Raw genomic sequence first — 21472 nt, 5'->3', positions numbered from 1 at the left:
GTCTCATGGCATCAGGTCAAACATGGGCAAGGAAACCTCACGCTGATTACCACCTACCGCCCTCCCTCAGCTGATGAATCAGTACTCCATGTTGAACACCACTTGGAAAAAGCACTGAGGGTAGCAAGGGCACAGAATGTACTCTGGGTGGGGGACTACAATGTCCATCACAAAGCGTGGCTTGGTAGCACCAATGCTGACTGAGCTGGCCGAGTCCAGAAGGACACAGCTGCCATACTGGGCCTGCGGCAGGTGGTGAGCGAACCAACACCGAGGGAAAAACCTACTTGACCTCGTCCTCTCCAATCTAACTGTTGCAGATGCATCTGTCCATGACAGTAGTTGTAGAAGTGAACACTGCACAGTCCTTCTGGAGACGAAGTCCTGTCTTCACATTGAGGACACACTCCATCGCGTTGTGTGGCACTACCGCCGTGCTAAATGGGATAGATTCAGAACAAATCTAGCAGCTCAAAACTGGGCATCTTCTGTGGGCCATTAGCAGCAGCAGAATTATATTCCACCACAATCTGTAACTTCATGGCCTGACTCTACCATTACCATCAGGCCAGGGGGCCAACCCTGGTTTAATGAGGAGTGTAGAAGAGGATGCCAGGATCAGCAGAAGGCATACCTAAATATGAGGTGACAACCTAGTGAAGCTATGATACAGGATTACTTGCATGCTAAACAGCAGAAGCAGCATGCTATAGACTGAGCTAATCGATCCCACAATCAAAGTTCTGCTGTCCTGTTACATCCAGTCGTGAATGGTGGTGGACAATTAAACATCTAACTAGAGGAGAAGGCTCCATGAACATACCCATCCTCAATGATGGCGGAGCCCAGCACGTGCGTGCAAAAGACAAGACTGAAAAGTTTGAAACCATCTTCAGTCATCTCAGCCTCCTCCCGAGGTCCTCACCATCACAGAAGCCATTCTTCAGCCAATTTGATTCACTCCACATGATATCAAGAAATGGCTTAGCGCACTGGATACAGCAAAGGCTATGGGCCCTGACAACATCCCGGCTTTAGTGCTAAAGACTTGTGCTCCAGAACTAGCCACACCTCTAACCAAGCTGTCCCAGTACAGCTACAACACTGGCATCTACCCAACAATGTAGAAAATAGCCCAAGTAGATCCTGTCCACGAAAAGGACAAATTCAATCCGGCCAATTACCACCCCATAAGTCAACTCTCAATCATCAGCAAAGTGATGGAAGGTGTTGTCGACAATGCCAAGAAGCAGCACTTACTCACCAACAGGAACACTTGGCTCCAGACCTCATTACAGCCTTGGTCCAAACATGGACAAGAGAGCTGAATTCCAGAGGTGAGGTGAGAGTGACTGCCCTTGACATCAAGGCAGCATTTGACCGAGAGTGACATCAAGAAGCCCTAGTAAAACTGAAGTCAATGGGAATCAGGGGGAAAACTCTCCACTGGCTGGAGTCATACCTAGCACAAAGGAAGATGGCTGTGGTTGTGGGAGGCCAATCATCTCAGCCCCAGGAGTTCCTCAGTGCAGTGTCCTAGGCGCAACCATCTTCAGCTTTCATCAATGACCTTCCCTCCAGATCAGAAGTAGGGACGTTCGCCAACGATTGTGTTTGTTCAGTTCCATTCGCAACTCCTCAGATAATGAAGCAGTCCATGCCCACATGCAGCAAGACCTGGATGACATTCAGGCTTGGGCTGGCAAGTAACATTTACGCCACACAAGTGCGAGGCAATGACTATCTCCAACAAAAGAGAGTCGAACCACCACCCCTCGACATTCAATGGCATTACCATCACCAAATACCCCACCATCAACATCCTGGGGATCACCATTGACCAGAAACTTAACTGGACCAGCCACATAAATACTGTGGCTACAAGAGGTCAGAGGCTAGGTATTCTGTGGTGAGTGACTCACCTGACTCCCCAAAGCCTTTCCACAATCTATAAGGCACAAGTCAGGAGTGTAATAGAATACCCTCCACTTGCCTGGAGGAGTGCAGCTCCAACACTCAAGAAGCTTGACACCACCCAGGACAAAGCAGCCCACTTGATTGGCACACCATCTAACACTTTAAACGATTACTCCCTCCACCACCGGTGCACCGTGTCTGCAGTATGTACAATCTACAAGATGCACTGCAGCAACTCGCCAAGGTTTCTTCAACAGCACTTTCAAATTCCCCACTAAGTCACACACCATTCTGAATTGGAAATATATCGCCGTTGCTTCATCATCACTGGGTCAAAATCCTGGAACTCCCGACCTAACAGCACTGTGGGAGTATCTTCACCACACGGACTGCATCGATTCAAGAAGGTGGCTCACCACCACCTTCTGAAGGACAATTAGGGATGGGCAATAAATGCTGGCCATGCCAGTGATGCCCACATCCCGTGATTGAATAAAAAAAAACATTTTAGTCTTTTGTAAGTGATGATGCAGACAGCATAAAGCATAGAAAAAAAAAACTGATTTTGATTTCAAGGGAAGATTTTAAATGCAGGAAGGAAAGTTCAAGTGTTTCGGAGAGGGGACATCCCAAACGGCACAGATTCTCCCAGTTGCACTACCTTTGTTATGTAGAGTATGAGCAAGGATTATAAAAAGAAAATTGTGAAAAGATGCAACCTCATAAATCATTCATCGCTTATAAAATATATATTCTGAAGAATTCAAAGGCTGTTAGAACCGATTTCCGCAGAAAAATCTACTATTATTACCATAAGCTACTACTAGCAGCTCTGCTGGCTCACACTGGGAGCCAATTTCAGCTCCTGTCAAAAATTATGAATATGAGGGCAGCACTGGGTCAGTAACTTGAAAAATAAAGAATCATTGTGTGCTGTCTAGCATATTACACATTTTATATAAAGTGCTTGGCCGGTACAATGATACATTAGCCAAGGCTAGCCTTCATGATAGGCTTTAAATAAATTATTTTAAAACCTTACTGTTGACTTCAGACGATTAATCTAATACCTCATCTTTTCCAAGTGTCTTGAGATGATCCAGGATTTGTCCAATCAGAGTTTCAGAAAGCCTATTAATTTCAGCCAAGAACTTGGGGTCACTTCCATAGAGGTCATCATTGGAATCCACTGCAAGACAAAAACGTTTTCAGATAAACTTTATAATATGATTTCAATCATAATTTGACAATAATGTTCAGTTCTTGTACGGAGGAGTGAAAAAGACATTGGCTTTTTTTTTTAAATATAAAAGTGCTGCATTCAGAGAGACAACAGATACTATACCTAAGCTTCTCAGGTTTAGTGTTGTTAGTCACTCCCTTAAATGGAATGGACATCTATCTTTTGTGGGAATTCACTCACGGTGCTCTATATCTACTTGTAAGATAGCATAACCTGGGGATGTAACAATAGCATCCCCTTGTGATCTGGAGCAGATACCTGCGTCTTTTCAATCTTCCAGAGGTGAACCAAGTTAGCACTCCGTGAGGCAAAGTTTGATTCAAATCATAAGCTGCTTTATTGCACAGTAGAGTGAAACATAGAGGAATAGGTGCGATCAGAGTCGCTTAGTTCAACTGATATAACTTGGCTTTGCGTAATGATATAAAAAAATAGAATGAATGCCCAATGGTACCGCACTTGGATGGGTCATCTAAATTAACTTGAAAAGAATAATCTCCCTGCAGCTGTCCAACAGCCCAGGGCAGAACCACTCTTTTTGCAGCCCACTGCCTTTTGAAGTCTTTTGCTGCTTGACTGCCTATGCAGTGTCTTCTTTCCCAAAAGCCAGACTGCCTTTTAGGTCTATAAGATTCTGCTTTATTCCTGACTGTTGGGCAGCTTGGGGCTACTCTGATAAACTAACCACTTTAAAAGGAAGCTTCAACTTAAAATTGCTCACATCAAGATTTCTTTTGGTGCAAAAATGGCCACAGAATCTTGAAATGTAGCACCCCTTCCTTCAGAATTTATATTCAATTTCATTGGTTTAATTACAACATAGTTATAAGCATCGCATAAGTAAGGAATACTGAAATGTGGAACCCTGCAGAGTAGTTTCAGAAGTTATTGAAATTAGCTTACTAGATTCTGCGTTCACTGAATTTTGACAACCTAGCCTACACTATTCATCAGTCCAGCCCAACGGGTTTATTACTCATGCTATTTCATATAACTGCATACATACTATTACAGAACACTTTGACCCATGAAGAGTATACGACAGAATCACAAAATGGTAAACAGTCCTTACCAATACCTCAGCGTAGCTAAAAGACCTGTTCTATATTGCTTTTATCTATGTGGAGGAGTCTGTATTAACAACAACAACTTTCAGTTATATAGCGCCTTTAACGTAGTAAAACCTCCCAAGGCATTTCACAGGTGCGTTATCAAACAAAATTCGACACCAAACCACGTAAGGGGATATTTGGGCAGATGACCAAAAGCTTGGTCAAAGAGGTAGGTTTTAAGCAGTGTCTTAAAGGAGGAGAGAGGTAGAGATGCAGATAGGTTTAGGAAGGGAATTTCAGGACTTAGGGCCTCGGCAGCTGAAGGCACAGCCGTCAATGGTGGAGCGATTAAAATCTGGGATGGACAAGAGGCCAGAATTGGAGGAGCGCAGGTATGAGAGTTGTAGGTTACAGAGATAGAGAGGAGAGAGGCCATGGAGGGATTTGAAAACAAGGATGAGAATTTTAAAATCGAGGCATTGTTTAACCAGGAGCAAATGTAGGTCAGCGAGCACAGGGGTGATGGGTGAGCGGGACTTGGTGTGAGTTAGGATACGGGCAGCAGTTTTGGATGAGCTTAAGTTTATGGAGGGTGGAAAATGGGAGGCCGGCCAGCAGTGCGTTGAATAATCAAGTCTAGAGGTAACAGTCATAGATGAGGGTTTCAGCAGCAGATGAGCTAAAGCAGGGGCGGAGTCGGGCGATGTTACGGAGGTACAAGTAGGCGGTCTTGGTGATGGCACGGATATGTGGTCGGAAGTTCATCTTGGGGTCAAATACAACACCAAGTTGCGAACGGTCTGGTTCAGCCTCAGACAGGTGCCAGGGAGAGGGATGGAGTCGGTGGACAGGGAACGGAGTTTGTGACGGGGACTGAAGACAAGAGCCTGGATATTAACAGGGGCGGGGGGGTTGGAGCCCGAGTTTCAGACAGGATACCCGGAAGCCCCCGTGTCTTTTGGCCCCGACAGGTTCCCTGCCCGGAAGTCAGCCTGATTGACAGGCTTGGCTTCCAGTCGGGCAGAGAACGCTGCAGCAGTTAGGTCCGCTCCCCGACCCTGGAGGGGGCAAAGGATAGATCCTTGGGGACTCCAAAGTGAACGGTGCGGGAGCAGAAAGAGAAGCCATTGTAGGTGATTCTCTGGCCATGACTGAATAGATAAGAATGGAACCAGATGAGTGCAGTCCCACCCAGCTGGATGTTGGAGAGGCACTGGAGGTGGATGGCGTGGTTAACCGTGTCAAATGCTGCAGACAGGTCGAGAGCGACGAGGAGGGATAGTTTACCATCGTCACAGTGACACAGGATGTCATTTGTGGCTTTGATAAGAGCTATTTCAGTACTGTGACGGGGTGGAAATCTGATTGGAGGGATTCAAACATGGAGTTGCGGGAAAGATGGGCACGGATTGGGGAGGCAACAGCACGTTCATGGACTTGAGAGGAAAGGGAGGTTGGAGATGGAGCGGTAGCTTGCAAGGACGGAGAAGTCAAGGGTTGTTTATGAGGGGCGATGGCAGCAGATTTGGGGGTTTTTGGGGTGGAGGGGGGGGGGGGAGGGGTGGAGAAAAGAAACAGTAACTGAGGAGAGAGGACCGTTAACAATATCAGCTAACATGATGGCCAGGAAGGAAAGTTGGGTGGTCAGCAGTTTAGTGGGAATAGGTTTGAAGGAGCAGGAGGTGGGTCTCATGGACAAGATTAGCTCACAGAGGACATGAGGGGAGATGGGAGAGAAACTAGAGAAAGATGCAAGTTCAGGGCTAGGGCAGCAGGAAGCTCAGAGGAAGTTTGGCCCGGTGGGCTGGGGAAAGGAGGGAAGCAGCAGAGGCAGCTAAATGGGAGGTCTCAATCTTAGTGACAAAGAAGTCCATGAGCTCCTCGCTCGTTGTTGTTGTTGGTGAGGGTGGAGGAGGCAGGGGAGAGGTGTTTAAGATGGTTTTGCAGTAAAAAGAAGCCAGGGGCTATCTTTGCATTCCAGAGTGAAATCATATCTAAATCAACACAGAGATAGGAGCAGCAGAATCCAAGAGTTTCAAGGCAAGTATATAGGTTAAGTATCTACATACTTGTGTATATACTATACTGTACTTGTGCTTTGTGTCATTTTTAGCATCTGATAAATTAGTTCAAGAATCGGAGAGCCCAGAGGTGAAGGAGCGCAAGCATCAGGGAGAGGTAAAAACACCTAAAGTGACATCAGCACAGGGGTAGGAGCTGATTGGTGAGTAGCTGGTGAGTGTTTCTTTTTTTGGGGTCAGTTCAGGGACAAGTCTTAAGTTTATTCCTGATAAGTTTAAATAGTCTAATAAATACAGGCATTTAAATTTTTTTCCAGTGTTTTAGTGCTTAGTGCAAGTTAGGGTGTAAAAAAAAAAAAGAAAAAACTTAAGTAGATATAAATAATCTAGACTAAAGCTATGGCATTTGATAAAGTCCCTCACTTCACCTGACGAAGGAGCAGCGCTCCGAAAGCTTGTGATTTCAAATAAAGCTGTTGGACTATAACCTGGTGTTGTGTGACTTCTTACATTTGTCCACCCCAGTCCAACTCCGGCATCTCCACACCTAAGAGACTGTTAACACCCATGGAATTGAAGGCAAATTATTGACCTGGTTAGGAAATTGGCTGAGTGGCAGGAGACAGAGAGTAGGGATAATGGGTCGGTACTCACATTGGCAGGATGTGACTAGTGGTGATCTATGTTGGGGCCTCAACTATTCATCAAGTTTATTAATGACTTAGATGATGTGATAATAGCCACATATCGAAATTTGATGATGACACAAAGGCAGTGTAGATAAAAGCATAAAATTACAAAGGGATATTGATAGATTAAGCGAATAGGCAAAACTGTGGCAAATGGACATCAATGTAGGCAAATGTGAGGTCATCCACTTTGTACCTAAAAAGGATAGAACAGGGTACTTTCTAAATGGTGAAATGCTAAAAGCAGTGGATGTCCAGGTACACAGATCATTAAAATGTCATGAACAGGTACAGAAAATAATCAAAAAGGCTAATGGAATGCTGGCCTTTATATCTAGAGGACTAGAATACAAGGTGGTAGAAGTTATGCTACAGCGACAAAGCCCTGGTTAGACCACACCTGGAGTACTGCGAGCAGTTCTGGCACCACACCTTAGGAAGGATATGTTGGCCTTGGAGGGAGTGCAGCATAGGTTTACCAGCATGATATCCGTACTCCAAGGTATAAATTACAAGGAGATCTTACACAAATTAGGGTTGTATTCCCTTGAATTTAGAAAGTTAAGGGGTGATTTGATCTAAGTTTTCAAGATATTAAGGGGAACAGATAGGGTAAATAAGAGAAACTATTTCTGCTGGTTGGTGAGTCTAGGATTAGGGGGAATAGTCTAAAAAATTTAGAGCCAGACCTTTCAGGATTGAAATTAGGAAATACTTCTACACACACAGGGTGGTAGAAGTTTGGAACTCTTCCACAAACAGCAACTGATGCTAGTTAGTTAGTTAGCTACTTCTTTTTCTTGTTGGGATTATTGCATTTAGTTATAGGGCCTGAAGTCTCTCTGCTCCTCCTCTTCAATTTTGGTTGCTACCATGGACTTCAAACTGGGCAAGCCAGCATCTCAACGGTCTTGTACTGGTCCTGATTATTTTGTGTCTTCACTTGTGATGTATATCCAGGCTTGCCTGCTCTGTTACTGCATTAAAAATTAACATGCATTTATAGCTGCAGGATTAGTTGGTGCATGTGCTGAATGTATTTTTCATACTGTAGAGAGGGCATTTCCTGTGCCTCTATGCACTAGGGGAAAATCAGGGCTTCCACTGCAATCTCCACATGTTAGATTATGAATTGGGGCTCCTTGGTGGCACAATTTTCCTTAAGATGTTTGGGGGTTAATTCAGCAATTGTGGATTTGGTGTGAGGTCTTGTCTCGAATATGTCAACAACTGGCTACTAAAAAACTCTCTTAAGACTTGCCCAATATTGCTGCTCCGTGTTGAATCTTTCAGCAGACCATTTCTCAAGTGTTAACAAAGATTGTTCCTAAAGAAGTGCTTCATCAATTAAAATGTGGTTTTTGGGGATAGTAATGAAATCTTCAACACATTGCTGCCATTAGAAATTTTAACTACCACAAAGGTTTAATTTAAAACAAAATGTAACATTGCCTATTTTTTCTAATGACATAAATAGGACTAAATACACACACACACAATCTCTACTACATTCACCAATCTGGCACAACATTTTAAATTGAAAAATGCACATCAGGCAGCAACCCAAAATCCAGAAAAAGATCATTACTTCCCTGGTAGCATGGCCTTCATTCTTTGAATGATATGCATTGCATCCTTCACACATGGTTTCTTTCCAACTATCAAACTTGGCTTCATATCTACACTGTGTGCAGGATGTACAATGAAGAATATCCAGTTTCTTGCAAAGCAAACCATGTCTAAAACAACTTCAAAAGCATGTAACTGTACCTTTATCTACATGGTAGAGATAAGTTTCTTGACTTGCTGCAGCCAGCAAATGCAAAACATTTATGTAGATTCGCACTTTTGGATCAGTATGATCTTCCCAAATGTAGTCCTGGATCACATTCAAAAGACCTCTCACTAAGTATAGGACACCTTGTTCTGGATGATCCTGTCCAAAAACATGCATTACAGATTAATGTGCAAATAGGTTACAGTAAATTAGAAGGCAGCGGCTAATCGATCTATCTTCTTTTGTTTCTTTGCCCTCTCCTTCCCTCCATGCGCTAACACAAGACATATTCCTGCTAATTCTCTCATTCAGTGCAAGATAGGAGTAAAGAAGTAGTTAATCACAAACTTGCAATCACTAATTTTTCTCATCGCCTATTACCCTTTCTAGAATATTTTACTTTGTACAAGTTTGAAAAAATCAACATGTTCCTCCAAACAAATTGCTGCCAATTTTGTAAATAATGCTGACTTAAATGAGACCAGCACCAATTCCATGTCTTCAAAGACCAAACCGGTCTCTCTCATGAGGTTCCCCTGGTTTTTCTCTGCAATAATCACACCCCCTTCTCCACATCTGAAATCATCATGTCTTTTCAGCTCCCATATTCAAGATTCTGCTCTCTCCCTCATTCTGTAGCATTCAGGTATTTCCTGCCTCCTCATCATGCCCAAACTCCCCAAAGGTCTACTCCACCTTTGTCAGCTTAAACCTCGATCCATTCTATGGCTCTCCATATTCTTCCTTCCACAGACAGTCAGGGAGCACAAGTGATAAGAATGCTGGGAAGCCTTACAGTAGTGAAAGCTGTCTAATTCCTTTACTATTTCCCATATTTTGATATAGCCACACAGCCTTCGACAGAGCAAAGTGGAGAGAAAGCAACAGCACACTGTCTGACAAGGAGCTGAGGCCTTCAGAGAACAGGGATTTGAGGTAATATAGATTAGGCATAAATGGGTTTTGAACCTATCATTTGTCAAAGAGAACAAAGGATCAGATACTGGCAGAAGTCAGGTTATAAAATATCAAAAACTGTCAACTGTTTCTTCTTTAGCATCTTTTGGGACCTACACAAACAAACAAAAACTGCATATTAGAGGATAGTGGTCTCTAACTCAATGTAGGCAACTATGTAACAGGGTTGAATTCCATTTCATCTATTCCCTAACCTTTCTGGCTTGAATATCAGAAGAAAATATGCCTTGATGATTTGTACCTCCCATACCTAACAAAAATCCATCAATCTTAGCCATGAAAATTTCAACTGACCCAACATCCACAGCCTTTTGGAGAAGAGAGTTTCAAATTTGATGCCAGATTGGCCAGTGTAACCAAAATGTACAATGGCTTCATAAAATATATACATCTCTATTAAATGTAAGCTTTTGAAAATCCAACTTTTCTTTAAAAAAAAACTTAATCAAAATATTCACGTGCTCTGCAATGTAATAAGAAATCTTATTTTAGAAAATAATTTATGCCTGAAGGGTGTATAACAAAGTGAACTTCACATTTAAAAACACAAGAGTGTTTTCTCCCCATCACTAAATCACCTGCCAACTAAGAATGCAAGCAAGCAACCTGTCCCAGGCCTATTCAAATATTGATCAAATCAGTTTGATGGATGATACAGGTGACAGACCCATGACAATTAACTTTCTGACTCTCTCTCAGTCTGGAAGCACTTAGTCGAGCACCTCTCCATGATGGTGCAGCCTAGACTAGGAACTCGGAGGAATGAAGGACAAAGCCCAGCGTGCTACCGTTTCATGCAGCTGTTGGTTCCCCAACACACACAACCAGTCCTCCGCCCAAAAAATTCTACATCAAATTTGAAATCAGTTACACGATTAAGGGTACTTACGGGCACTATCAACAGTGTGGAAAAGAAGTTATTAAGGAACTCGAGAAGAAACCCTTCTGAAGTTCTCATCTTCCCATCTATGTTGATCATCCTTGGTACTTCTGCAACAAGGCTAATTGCAGCTTTAAAGAAGGCATCAGCTAGTTAAAGAAAAAAAAGTGTCATTAGGATAATTAATACTTCAATACTTTCACCATGATGTAAATTATATTCAGTCCTTACACGGCTCCTTGCACCTATCTTCAACATCCCCCTAAAATTCTAGATGTACTAATAACTCAATCGAGGCTGCAATTATATAGTGTGAGTTAGCTCATTCTCCAATTATGTTCTCATTGAAGAAAAAATGATCACATGTCACAAACATCATTATTAATCTCACCACAAAAAAAACTGTAGAGGACTTCTGATCATTATTGTTACAGAAAGCTTACAGGGCAATTTTTACCCAACAAACTATATAAACCAACTTGTAACTCTCTCTGATTGGCAGGAAAAGAATGGGGGAGCAGTTACAATGGAATGGCTCCATTTTCCACTCCGTTCTGCGACTGTAATGCTGCTGGTTTTGGTAACGGATGACACCCCCCTCCCCTTGCCGGCAGGGGCCTCATTAATAAATGAAAGCGGGGGTGCCATGATGTACATGGGACCCCAATGGCATTTTAATCTACTCCTAAGTGGGGTGCCCTCCATGCCAGGTGAACCAGTTGGGAAGCCAGTAAGTAAAAAAATAACTTTCCTTAAGGAGCAAGAGTGCTCCTCCATGCTCACAAGGAAAGTTTGTGCCTCTTCTGCCTTGGGCTCACCCCCCTCCCCAGCCACTGGGGATAAAAAAAAATCACTATGATTTTTCTGGGGTCTGAGGGCTCCATATCAGTCCTAGCTCACGCTAAAATCCTCACAGCTACTGAGATTCACCTCTGTAGCACCAGAACAGCTCAGGATGGAAGTGGAAAAACCCTGAATGGAAAGTCTCCAGAGGCCAAACATACTGTATAAAAATGAGAATCCTTTCTGATAATTACTTTAATTTTTTTTTTTTTAAAAAGAGACTTTGTACTAGAAGTACTTCCCTACCCCCTCCCCTCCACCTTTCATTTTGGGAAAGGGGGGCAAACTGGGTTGTACTGAGATGATACCAAAAATATTAAAAAGAGAAACACATTAAACAACTTTAAATGTAAATTACTCAGTTGTAATTAATTCATTTCCGTTTGTCTAAACAAATATTGTGCCAACATAAATTCCCCTCTAGGTTAAACAGATGATGAACAAAGCAAAAAGACTATCAAAATAAAGTTGTGTATCAAATTTCGTTTCGTTCCACTTAAAAACTGTTGGTCCAAAGTAGCAAAAATGGATGAATCATCACACATGAGCTAATCCAATTCTATAGGCGAATCAAAAGCATGTACGTACACACATATTCTCCTAATAAAACATGTACACTTTTGATTTAATTATTGAGACAAAAAGTTGAAAAGCCATCAAAAAAATGTTAGTGTTGGAAATATTAATGTTGACCCAACATAATCATTTCTAGGGCTTATCTGTACATGCAGGTCTGTTTTATTTTTACAGCTGTCCACCTCTTGACATGATGAGTCATTAATGCAAAAATCACCATAGCAACAACACAGTACACTCTTGTGTTAAAAGATATCAGGAACCAACTGTTTACTGATTTCAGCAAGGACTACAGCGATGACAATAAATTCTAGCTGGCTCTCGTTCATCTCAGGAGCACGTAACATTTATATAATTTATAGCTTCCCTTTGTATCTGTGCCACTAGTGGCTTACTCGGTGAAATATTTAACAATCCTGTGATAATTTTGAATATATTGAAAATGCTTCAGAATAAGAAACTTGTTATTTTACTTCAAAATGGATTTTCTTGAGAGAAATTTAGGTAGTTTAACAATAACACTTTCAAAGAAAACTGAGCATTGATACAGGATGGCAAAATTAACAAAAGCAAACAGAAAAAGTACAGGAATAAAAACAGAAAATGCTGGAGAAACTCAGCAGGTCAGGCAGCATCTGTGAAGAGAGAAACAGAGTTAACGTTTCGGGTCGATGACCTCCAGTTCTGACGAAAGGTCATCGACCTGAAACGTTAACTCTGTTTCTCTCTTCACAGATGCTGCCTGACCTGCTGAGTTTCTTCAGCATTTTCTGTTTTTATTTCAGATTTCCAGCATCTGCAGTATTTCCAGGATTGCATTCAGCAAGCTGATAATTAAAGTATCTTTCTCTGCTGGTGTCAGGCCATAATAAACTGGATCGAAAACAGAAAATACTGGAAATACTCAGGTCAGGCAGCATCTGTGGAGAGAGGAAAGAAAGGCAGCCAGGTAGTCAGGCTCTGAGAGGAGGTCCAAAGCAGGCATAGGGAAGGATGGTTGTCCAGAGGAGGGAATTTTCTAAGCTTTATAATGAGCAACCCCATGGCAGATTTGCTATTATACTTAAATAGCTTTAAAAACTTTCATTGCACAAATTGGATGCTATAGGAAATCGACTTAAAACATGCATGTTTGCAGCTCATCGGCACAGCATGTTAGTAGGTTGCAAGTTGGGCCTGTTCGTTTCCCTTATGGTTCGTTCTGAATCTTGGCCAAACTATTAGAAAAGCAAAGAAAAAAATCCAAGGCAAAGGGTCAACCCTGGCCACTTCCCAGCACTTCTTAAAAAGGGACTCATTCCAGTTGTGAATCACAAGACACCAGTAAATAAAAGGCTGGAATCAGATTTAGTTTCCAAGATCTAAAAAAAGTCTTTTTATTCTGAGTCACTTCACAATTTAACTCCAATGTAGCACCACCTGCAGACTCAAGACAATTCAGCTATAACTGTATTTAACTAAAACATTTAAATGCATTTCTCCATAAAGTTAAAAACAAAGTACACTGGAGAAAAGACAACAAATTATTATATGGTTATAAGATTGTCTCTTTTCCAAATCTGTCTCTAGTCTTTCCTACTGTCTAATTCTTCGTGCTGTTGCTTTTTGGAAAAGTGGAAGGCAAACTAGAAGACATTTTTCGCATTGTGGTATCATCTCTCCATTAGTCAATTTTTCCTCACTCTTTGTACCCATCTCTCATTCACTGTTCCTCTACTCTCTTCTGTATATCACCCAAGGTCTCTATGGCTTTCAAGTTTCTTAACTTACACAGTCAATTGCAATTTCTATTTCTTGCTAATTTTTTTTTTTTTTTTTTTTTAACCTCAAGGTATGGAGCACCAGATGGTGGGCACCCAGATCTGGCAGGGAGAGGCTGTCCAAAAGCTGCTAGGGAGATACGAACCTGAAAACAATCATGATTATGAACTTGGAACTTTCAGCGGAGGTAAAATTTAGAAAGTTTTAAAGACCGGCTGAAAGATTGCCATCTCCTGGACTCTCCACGCTCATCCTGTCCACGAGACCCACCTCCTACTCTTTTGATCCCATTGCCACTAAACTGCTGACCATCCAACTTCAGGTAAAGTTTATATTGAATGTTTGTTTTAAAACAGAGAGTACTTGCATATGAGAGGAGAGAAAAGGGGTACCCACTTCAAACAGGATAGCATTCACATACACCTTTGATCCGTATTTGAATTATGCTCATTTATTCCCTAGCTTGTCAAGCCACTCCCTTTCAAAACATCGGTCATAACAACCCCCCCTCCAAAAAAAAACACACCCTCAACTCCATCCTTGCACCATCTTGAACCTCCCTTTTCTCTCCAAACTCTTTGAACGTGTTGTTGTCTCCCAAATCAATGCACATCTTTCCCTTAACTCAATGTTTGGATCTCTCCAATCAAGTTTCACCTCTGCCACACCACTGAAATGACCCTAATCAAAGACACAAATGAATTCCTCCGTGACTCTGATCATGGTCCATTTTTCCTCCTCTTCGTCTTTGACAGTCAACTTCACCATTCTCCACCAATGCCTCTATTCTGTTGTCCAGCTCTGTTTTCACTTGGCTCCATTCATACCAATCCAATCTTAGACAGAGCATCTCCAGAAATAGCTTCTTTTCTTGCCCTGCACTACTACATTTGGAGTGCCTTAAGGATCTATCCTTGGGCCCCCTGCTCTTCCTCATCTATATGCTGTCCCTTAGCGGCATCCTCCGCAGATACGGGATTTGCTTTCACATGTATGCAAACGACACCCAGCTCTATCTCGCCATCACCTTTCTCAATTCCTCCACTGGATCTGTGCTGGCATCCAGTCTTGGATAAGCCATAATTTCTTCCAGCTAAACATTGGGAAGAACGAAGGCAGTGTCTTCGGCACGCACCACAAACTCTTTACTCTCGCCACTGACTCACTCCATCCCTCTCCCTGGACAGTCTCAGGCTGAGCCAGTCTATTTGGCGACCTTGGTGTCCTGTTTGATCTCGAGCTGAGTTTTCAACCCCTTAGCCACTCCATCACAAAGACCACCCACTTCCAGCCCATACCATTGCCCACCTCTGCCTCTACCTCAGCCCATTTGCTGCTTAAACCCTTATACATGCTTTTGTGACCTCCAGACTGAATTACTCCAATGCTGCCTGGACTGGTCTCCCGTCCCCCTAAACTTCAGCTCACCCAAAACTATGCTGCCAGTATCCTATCCTGTACCAAGTCCTGCTTGCCCATCACCCCTGCCCTTGCAGACATACATTGGCTCCTGACCCCCAGGTCTCAAACTTAAAATTTGTGTCAGTGCGTTTAAATCCCTCCATGACCTCACCCCTTCCCATCTCTGTAGCCTCCTCTATGACTGCAAACCTCCCCACCCCCCTCCACTTATCTGAATCTGGCCACTTGTACATCCCCTATGCCCCACCATTGGTGGTTGTGCTTTCCGCTGCTTTGGCTCTGTACTTTGGAATTCCCTCTGCTACTCCAGCTCCGTTGCCTCTTTAAAATCCACCTCTTTGACCAAGCTCTCGTACTTTGGCCCCGTTTTTTCTTATTGCTCTATGAAGTGCCTTGAGTCATTTTTCTATGTTAAAGGTACAATATAAATGCAAGATCTTGTTATTGTTAAATAGATTAAACAGAAGACACAACAGCAAGCACAGGCTTGAAGGCACAACAGGAAAGTTAGTCATTACACCAGTTTTCAATAATAAGCAATATAAAATGCAACTGCAAATTATACACAAAGGTTAGATGTCTAGCAACAAACAAGTCAGTATTTGAGTTATGCAACATGGATAGATTCTTCTATTTCAAGACAGATCGAACATTGAGAGTAGTCCACTTTTTGTTGAATACAAATTAATTGGTTTCATACAAAGGCACTTTATAGATTACAAAGATACATTAAATGTTTTGAATTACATATCAACACAACTTTACAGTCTAATAAACCTCTAGGTTATCAAGTGCTTAATTACACTATAATCAACTTGTAGGCTTTCTGAAACAAAAAGTTGACACTCCTTAAAAATACTCAATAGCAACAAGCAACTACAGGTGCACATACAAAAATGAATTCTGTAATCAGAGTCTACATCTTTTATAATAAAGCTTTGGTGAACAGAGACATAGTACAACACTATTTAATTCATCATCTGCTCACTGATGGTTGCATACATTCTCACAAACACATTTCTCTGGAATGCTTTCATGTTCCTTCAAATTTCTATTGCCCATTTTCTACCTGACAGAGCGGGAAGGCAACTACCAAAGGGAACATACATATAATGAACTAAGGATCAACTACAATTACAGCTCATCACAAAGCAGCAAAATAATCAAATTGCACATATCATCTTTCCACAGAGCCACAGCTATTTATTTTATTTCCTCTCCCCACCCCTCCTGAAGGTGCTGATACTTTAGTGAGAAATGTTTCCGTGGATGTGGTGACTCTCGCGTACCTCACTCTAGTGGCCATTAATTAGATATGAACCTGGACTGTGAGTGTTAGCAGTCTCGGCGGAAAATAGGGGTTTCACTTTTTGTAATCGAGGGTATAAAGATTGGGCTTTTGACATCCAAAGTTGGAACTGGAAATCAGAGGAAGGTTTTGAGAAGGTTTTATTTAAAAAGTTAAGTAGTTTAGTCTGACAAACGACGGAAGTTCAAGACTCAAATTAGAAACACAGAAATCAGGAGTCAGTCATAGTGCAGATAAAGCAGCACATACAAGGTTGGCTATACTAGGAGTAGACAATGACCAAAAAGAGGAGGAATACTGCGATTACAGACAAAGATTAAACCCACAAACCTCCCCAGAAGTGAATACGAGTATTACACAGGAAGACAGCTCTACAAAATCTGACTTGGAAGGACAAGATTGCATGAAATCAAGGAATAATACTGTTGAAGTTAGTAGTTTATCAGTAATATACTGAAACAGACCTTAAACATACTTATCATTCAAATGTGGTAACCCATCTGCTATACAGTATAAGGAATTTAACTGTAAATTAGCCTTGCTGCCTTTACATTAATCTAGGATACTGAGCATAACTTTATTCTGTATTAAGTAGAGCCCAGCTGATACTCCATTATGGTGAAACATTTAAACTGTGTATGTTAACTATTTGCTCTGTCAATTAACTATACTCAATTTTTGTGTACATCTCAATATTTAACCTTATGACACTATTAATCAGGAGGTGCTAATAAAAGGAATGTTAATTCATATTTTTGTTCTGATCGTTGACAACTTGGGCAAGAGATGGTTAGCTCATTCACTCAATAGTGAAGGGGTTAGTCAGGCTTAAAGTTCAGTTGAGAGCCAAAACTTTAGGCATCTAATAACCCCTTAGATGTACTGGTAAATCTTCAGCCAGTTCTCTGTATGGAACTGAACTAGGGGGATTCAACAATTACCCATTGATTAATATACTTTACATGATTTACAGATTTACCAGGCCACATTGTTCTTGCAGCCACTTGCAATCAACAGAGGATACTTCATCCAATCAGTCTGGGCTGGATTTAAACGCAACTGGTAAAAGGAGAGTATACCAACAACTGTACCACTCTGTTTACTTCATATTCTTTGAATGCAAGTCCATACAATCAACCCACTCCCAATCTTGACCAAGGTAAATATGTTCATTTGTATAGTGGTTTCAACAAAAGAAAAAGCTGTTCATAATTTATCAAATCATTTAAGAAGCAATTAGATGCTGCAATTGGGAATAGTTTCCGAATGGATGAACTAAGATGGACCAAATGGTCTTCCTCATCTATAATTGTCTTGTGATGAATAGAAAGATCATGCTGAAGTAATATGGAATGGTGAAGTTAAGATTTAAGTCCACTGGAGGTACAAAACAGAGGAGCCTTCAAGTGAATTTGATTTATTTAGCTCACATTATCCTCTCGTCCCACACCTTAGGAAGGATGTCAAGGCCTTGGAGAGGGTACAGAGGAAATTTACTAGAATGGTACCAGGGATGTAGAGACTAGAGAAGCTGAGATTGTTCTCCTTAGAGCAGAGAAGGTTAAGAGAAGATTTAATAGCGGTGTTCAAAATTATGATGGGTTTTGATAGAGTAGATAGGGATAAATTGTTTCCACTGGCAGGAGGGTCGGTAACCAGAGGTCACAGATCCAAGATAACTGGCAATAGAGCCAGGGATGAGGTGAGGATATTTTTTTTTTTTTTTACGCAGCCAGTTATGATGATCTGGAATGCACTGGCTGAAAGGGTGGAGGAAGCGGTTTCAATAGTAACTTTCAAAAGGAAATTGGACATTTGAAAAGGAAAACTTTGCAGGGCTATGAGGAAGGAGCAGGGGAGTGGGACTAATTGGATAGCTCAAAGAGTTGGCACAGACAGGATGGGCCGAATGGCCTTCTTCTGTGCTGTATGATCCCTAGCGATTGCCACATAATGCAAATTAATTAGTTTTCAGAAAAGGGGGAAGAGAAAAAAATAGCATAAGTGAAGGATGAGTGGAGGCCTGTCACTCTTAGCATCAATACTGTAAGCATGACTGAGACATTTTGAATTAGACCACTCCTGTACTTCAGAAGGTTTAAACCAAATATCGCAGATTTTCAATACCATAAAGACTTTTACTCCCAGATTCAAATGTGAAGTCTGAGTCACTAACATAGAAAGTATCAACCACCTTTCATTAAACCAAGCTATACTTATAAGAAAATTATACCAGTAAAATTGCTGTATTCTTCTTTTTCAGGATACAAGAAAGCAACATAGCTTCAACTGTAACCACAATACAGTATTTAGTTTCAATTCATGGGCTAAGTTCTAATATATTCTTTCATATAATTCCCCATTGTAATTTTCCTAATTGCCTCTCCAAGATAAAAACATTTTTTTTAGCCCACATGTTATGAGAACTCCAAATCAAATCTTCAGAATTCTACAGGAAAGTTTACAAAACTTTAAAGCTATTTTGTGCTGCTCTACATTAAAGCATTCAATTCTTGGGCATCTCTGGTTTTACAAAGGGATACCATCAAGAGCCTGCAAAAAACTTTTACTGATCATAAGAAATCATTTTTAAAAATTCAATTAAAAAAATCTCCTTTTTGCTACATATCATTGCAGTTCGCACTTGGAAAAAATGTATATGAGCAAGTAGTCTACATACTGAAAGTTGCTTTGTTGTCAACTATCTCAACACTGACTTCAGAACTTGTGATATTTAATTTATAAAAAAAATGTATTCAGTTGGACAGAGCTAATCCCTACTTTATGGAATGCATTTCGGGCATCACAGTGCAACAGAAGAATCGAGCAATGAACAACAGCTAACTTCCTGCATCAGCTTTTTTCCACACCAAGCTATAAAGTTGCTGACATTAACACAGTACACTGCATGCTGGGCATAAAATATCAAAATGACTGACATTTTAACCTTTATAACAGATCAGTCAAGGCAATTTTAATATCTCTGAACCTTTGATCAGTGAAAGATAGAGAGAAAATGATCTAAATCAGATTCATACTGCACTAAAATGTATTTTAAAGATTCAATAAACTTTATCGAGAGAAGTTTATGCTTGCCATTCTAACCACTGGGTTTTTCACTAAATTAACTAAAAAACAATCTGTAAATGCACATGGGAATTGGTCTTATACCAACAATGTACTATACTGATAACTGGACTGCTGAAGTATAAAAGAACATCTACTACATACATTTAAGCTATGGACTTCTTTTCTGCCATTTTTAGAGGAGAGCTATACAAAGTGGCATTTTTACACTGTCAAAATCCAAACATAGATACTGCTACCATACAACTATATGGCAATCACACATGTGTTTTCACAGATGTAACACTAATTCTTAAGAAATTGTAAAGATCTAGAAGCCACTTACAACATTCTAAATTTAAACTTGAAACGTTAGAGGCTTCTAAAAATCTCAGTACTAAGCTGCTCCTGTTCCAATGCATTGAAATAAGTTGTATGTTAAGATTTGGCTGGAAAGCCTAGGCAACTGCAAGTCATTTTAAACATTTGGAATATTGACAGGTTCTCAAATAAATAACAAATACATTAAAAAAAAAGGTAAAAAATAGCACAGTAGCAGTGGTGGGCGCAGTAGCAGCTGTCTTCACTCTAGAGTCTATGTTAGTGAGCTGCCCAAGGCTTACAGATAAATCAAAGACAAAGCCTGAAGATCCCAGGAGCTGGTGCCATTCTCAGATAAATTATGCCATTTTTATTTCCTAGTATATATCCATCAGATGTGAACACTGCAAGGTTCAAAAAGAAAAACTCAACACTTTAAAAAATATTATAGCATAAAGATGAATGTTGGATAAACAGGAAATGCTAACATTGTAGACTAGCAAACAAAAAAGTGAAAGAAAGAATGTGCTTTTTGCAGTGTCTGACCTGTGATAGTTTTAGAAAACACAGAGGTACCTAAAATGTGTGCCCTGAACCAGAGAGCTCTCTTCCTCAAGTTCTCCAAGCTGATTTATAAAAGATTTACAATGACATTAGGAGGCAGAATGCACAATTCCAAAAAATGAATTACAGGCAGTAAAAGAATACTGGAGGATGTTTCATCATGGGACACTCTTAATAGAGAGGCACGAGTCTCTAAATGCCATCTCATAATTATATCATTCATATATTAGTTCATACAAATCTCAAAGTATGCAATGACTAATGCCTTTTAACTGCAGTGAAAACAAATGTAATTTAGTATCAAGATTAAAATATACAGTAAGCTCATCAAATGCCATCAACTCAATCTGCCTACAACTTAATAATGCCAATTATACTGCACCAATCACCTGGACTCTTTTTTTGTGCCTCCAATGGCTCAGTTGAGAGCAAGAACTTACCATGTGATGAAAGACAGACATGAAAGCAGATTCTCCTACTTGGGTCACACACCCTGTGACCAAGTAAGGCACGAGACCATTTAAAATTATGTTTTAATGTGTGTACTTCTGTAAACAATTCTTAAACAGCTATTCATTTCAGAGGGATACGGGATTGGAATGAAGGCAGGAGCGAGTTTATTTGGTTAAAGTTTTATATTAGAAGGATTATGTAGCCTTTTCTCACTCCTACCTCCTTATGTCTTAGTTTTGGCAGCGCTAACGGGTTTCCATATCTGGCCACATAATATTGTCCAAACCAAACATACTTCAAGACACACATTTAGGTACCAAAAGAGAGTCTGGTTTACCTACTTTAAGATTAGCTTGCTTAGAAACTTAAACAGCTTTAGCAGTGACAATTATACTAATAAAGATAATCTGTAAAAGGTATAGATTAACAACTATTTCCCCACAGAATAGTTGGGAATTATACTGTATACAGAAACTTAAAACCTATTGAAAATGATCCAAGGCTATTTCTCCTGAGAATATATACTGTATATATTTTTAAAAAGTCACAGAATAGATTATAGCTGGAATTAACCTGAACATGCTCATCACTGCATTCAAT

At 40.7% G+C, this 21472-nt stretch overlaps 1 protein-coding gene across 4 annotated transcripts in view; it reads right to left on the bottom strand.

Annotated features, from left to right (window-relative positions):
* The window catches only part of vps35l (VPS35 endosomal protein sorting factor like), a 147124-nt gene that overhangs the window by 29220 nt on the left and 96432 nt on the right, over positions 1–21472 (bottom strand). For 3 of the 4 annotated variants that reach the window (XM_086000833.1, XM_086000834.1, XM_086000835.1), the window contains 3 exons: positions 10567–10706; positions 8693–8858; positions 2988–3106 (listed from right to left, as the gene is read on the bottom strand). In XM_086000833.1, the coding sequence (XP_085856959.1) occupies positions 2988–3106; positions 8693–8858; positions 10567–10706 (425 nt within the window). The remainder of the gene's footprint in view (positions 1–2987; positions 3107–8692; positions 8859–10566; positions 10707–21472) is intronic. The other variant, XM_086000836.1, reaches the window with a different exon arrangement.

The sequence above is a fragment of the Somniosus microcephalus genome, chromosome 11, assembly GCF_052327205.1.
Source record: "Somniosus microcephalus isolate GS21.2 chromosome 11, FLI_Smic_1.0, whole genome shotgun sequence".
Taxonomy (NCBI): domain Eukaryota; kingdom Metazoa; phylum Chordata; class Chondrichthyes; order Squaliformes; family Somniosidae; genus Somniosus; species Somniosus microcephalus.
The sequence above is the reverse complement of the archived record's forward strand: the minus strand, read 5'-3'. Positions and strand labels throughout refer to the sequence as shown.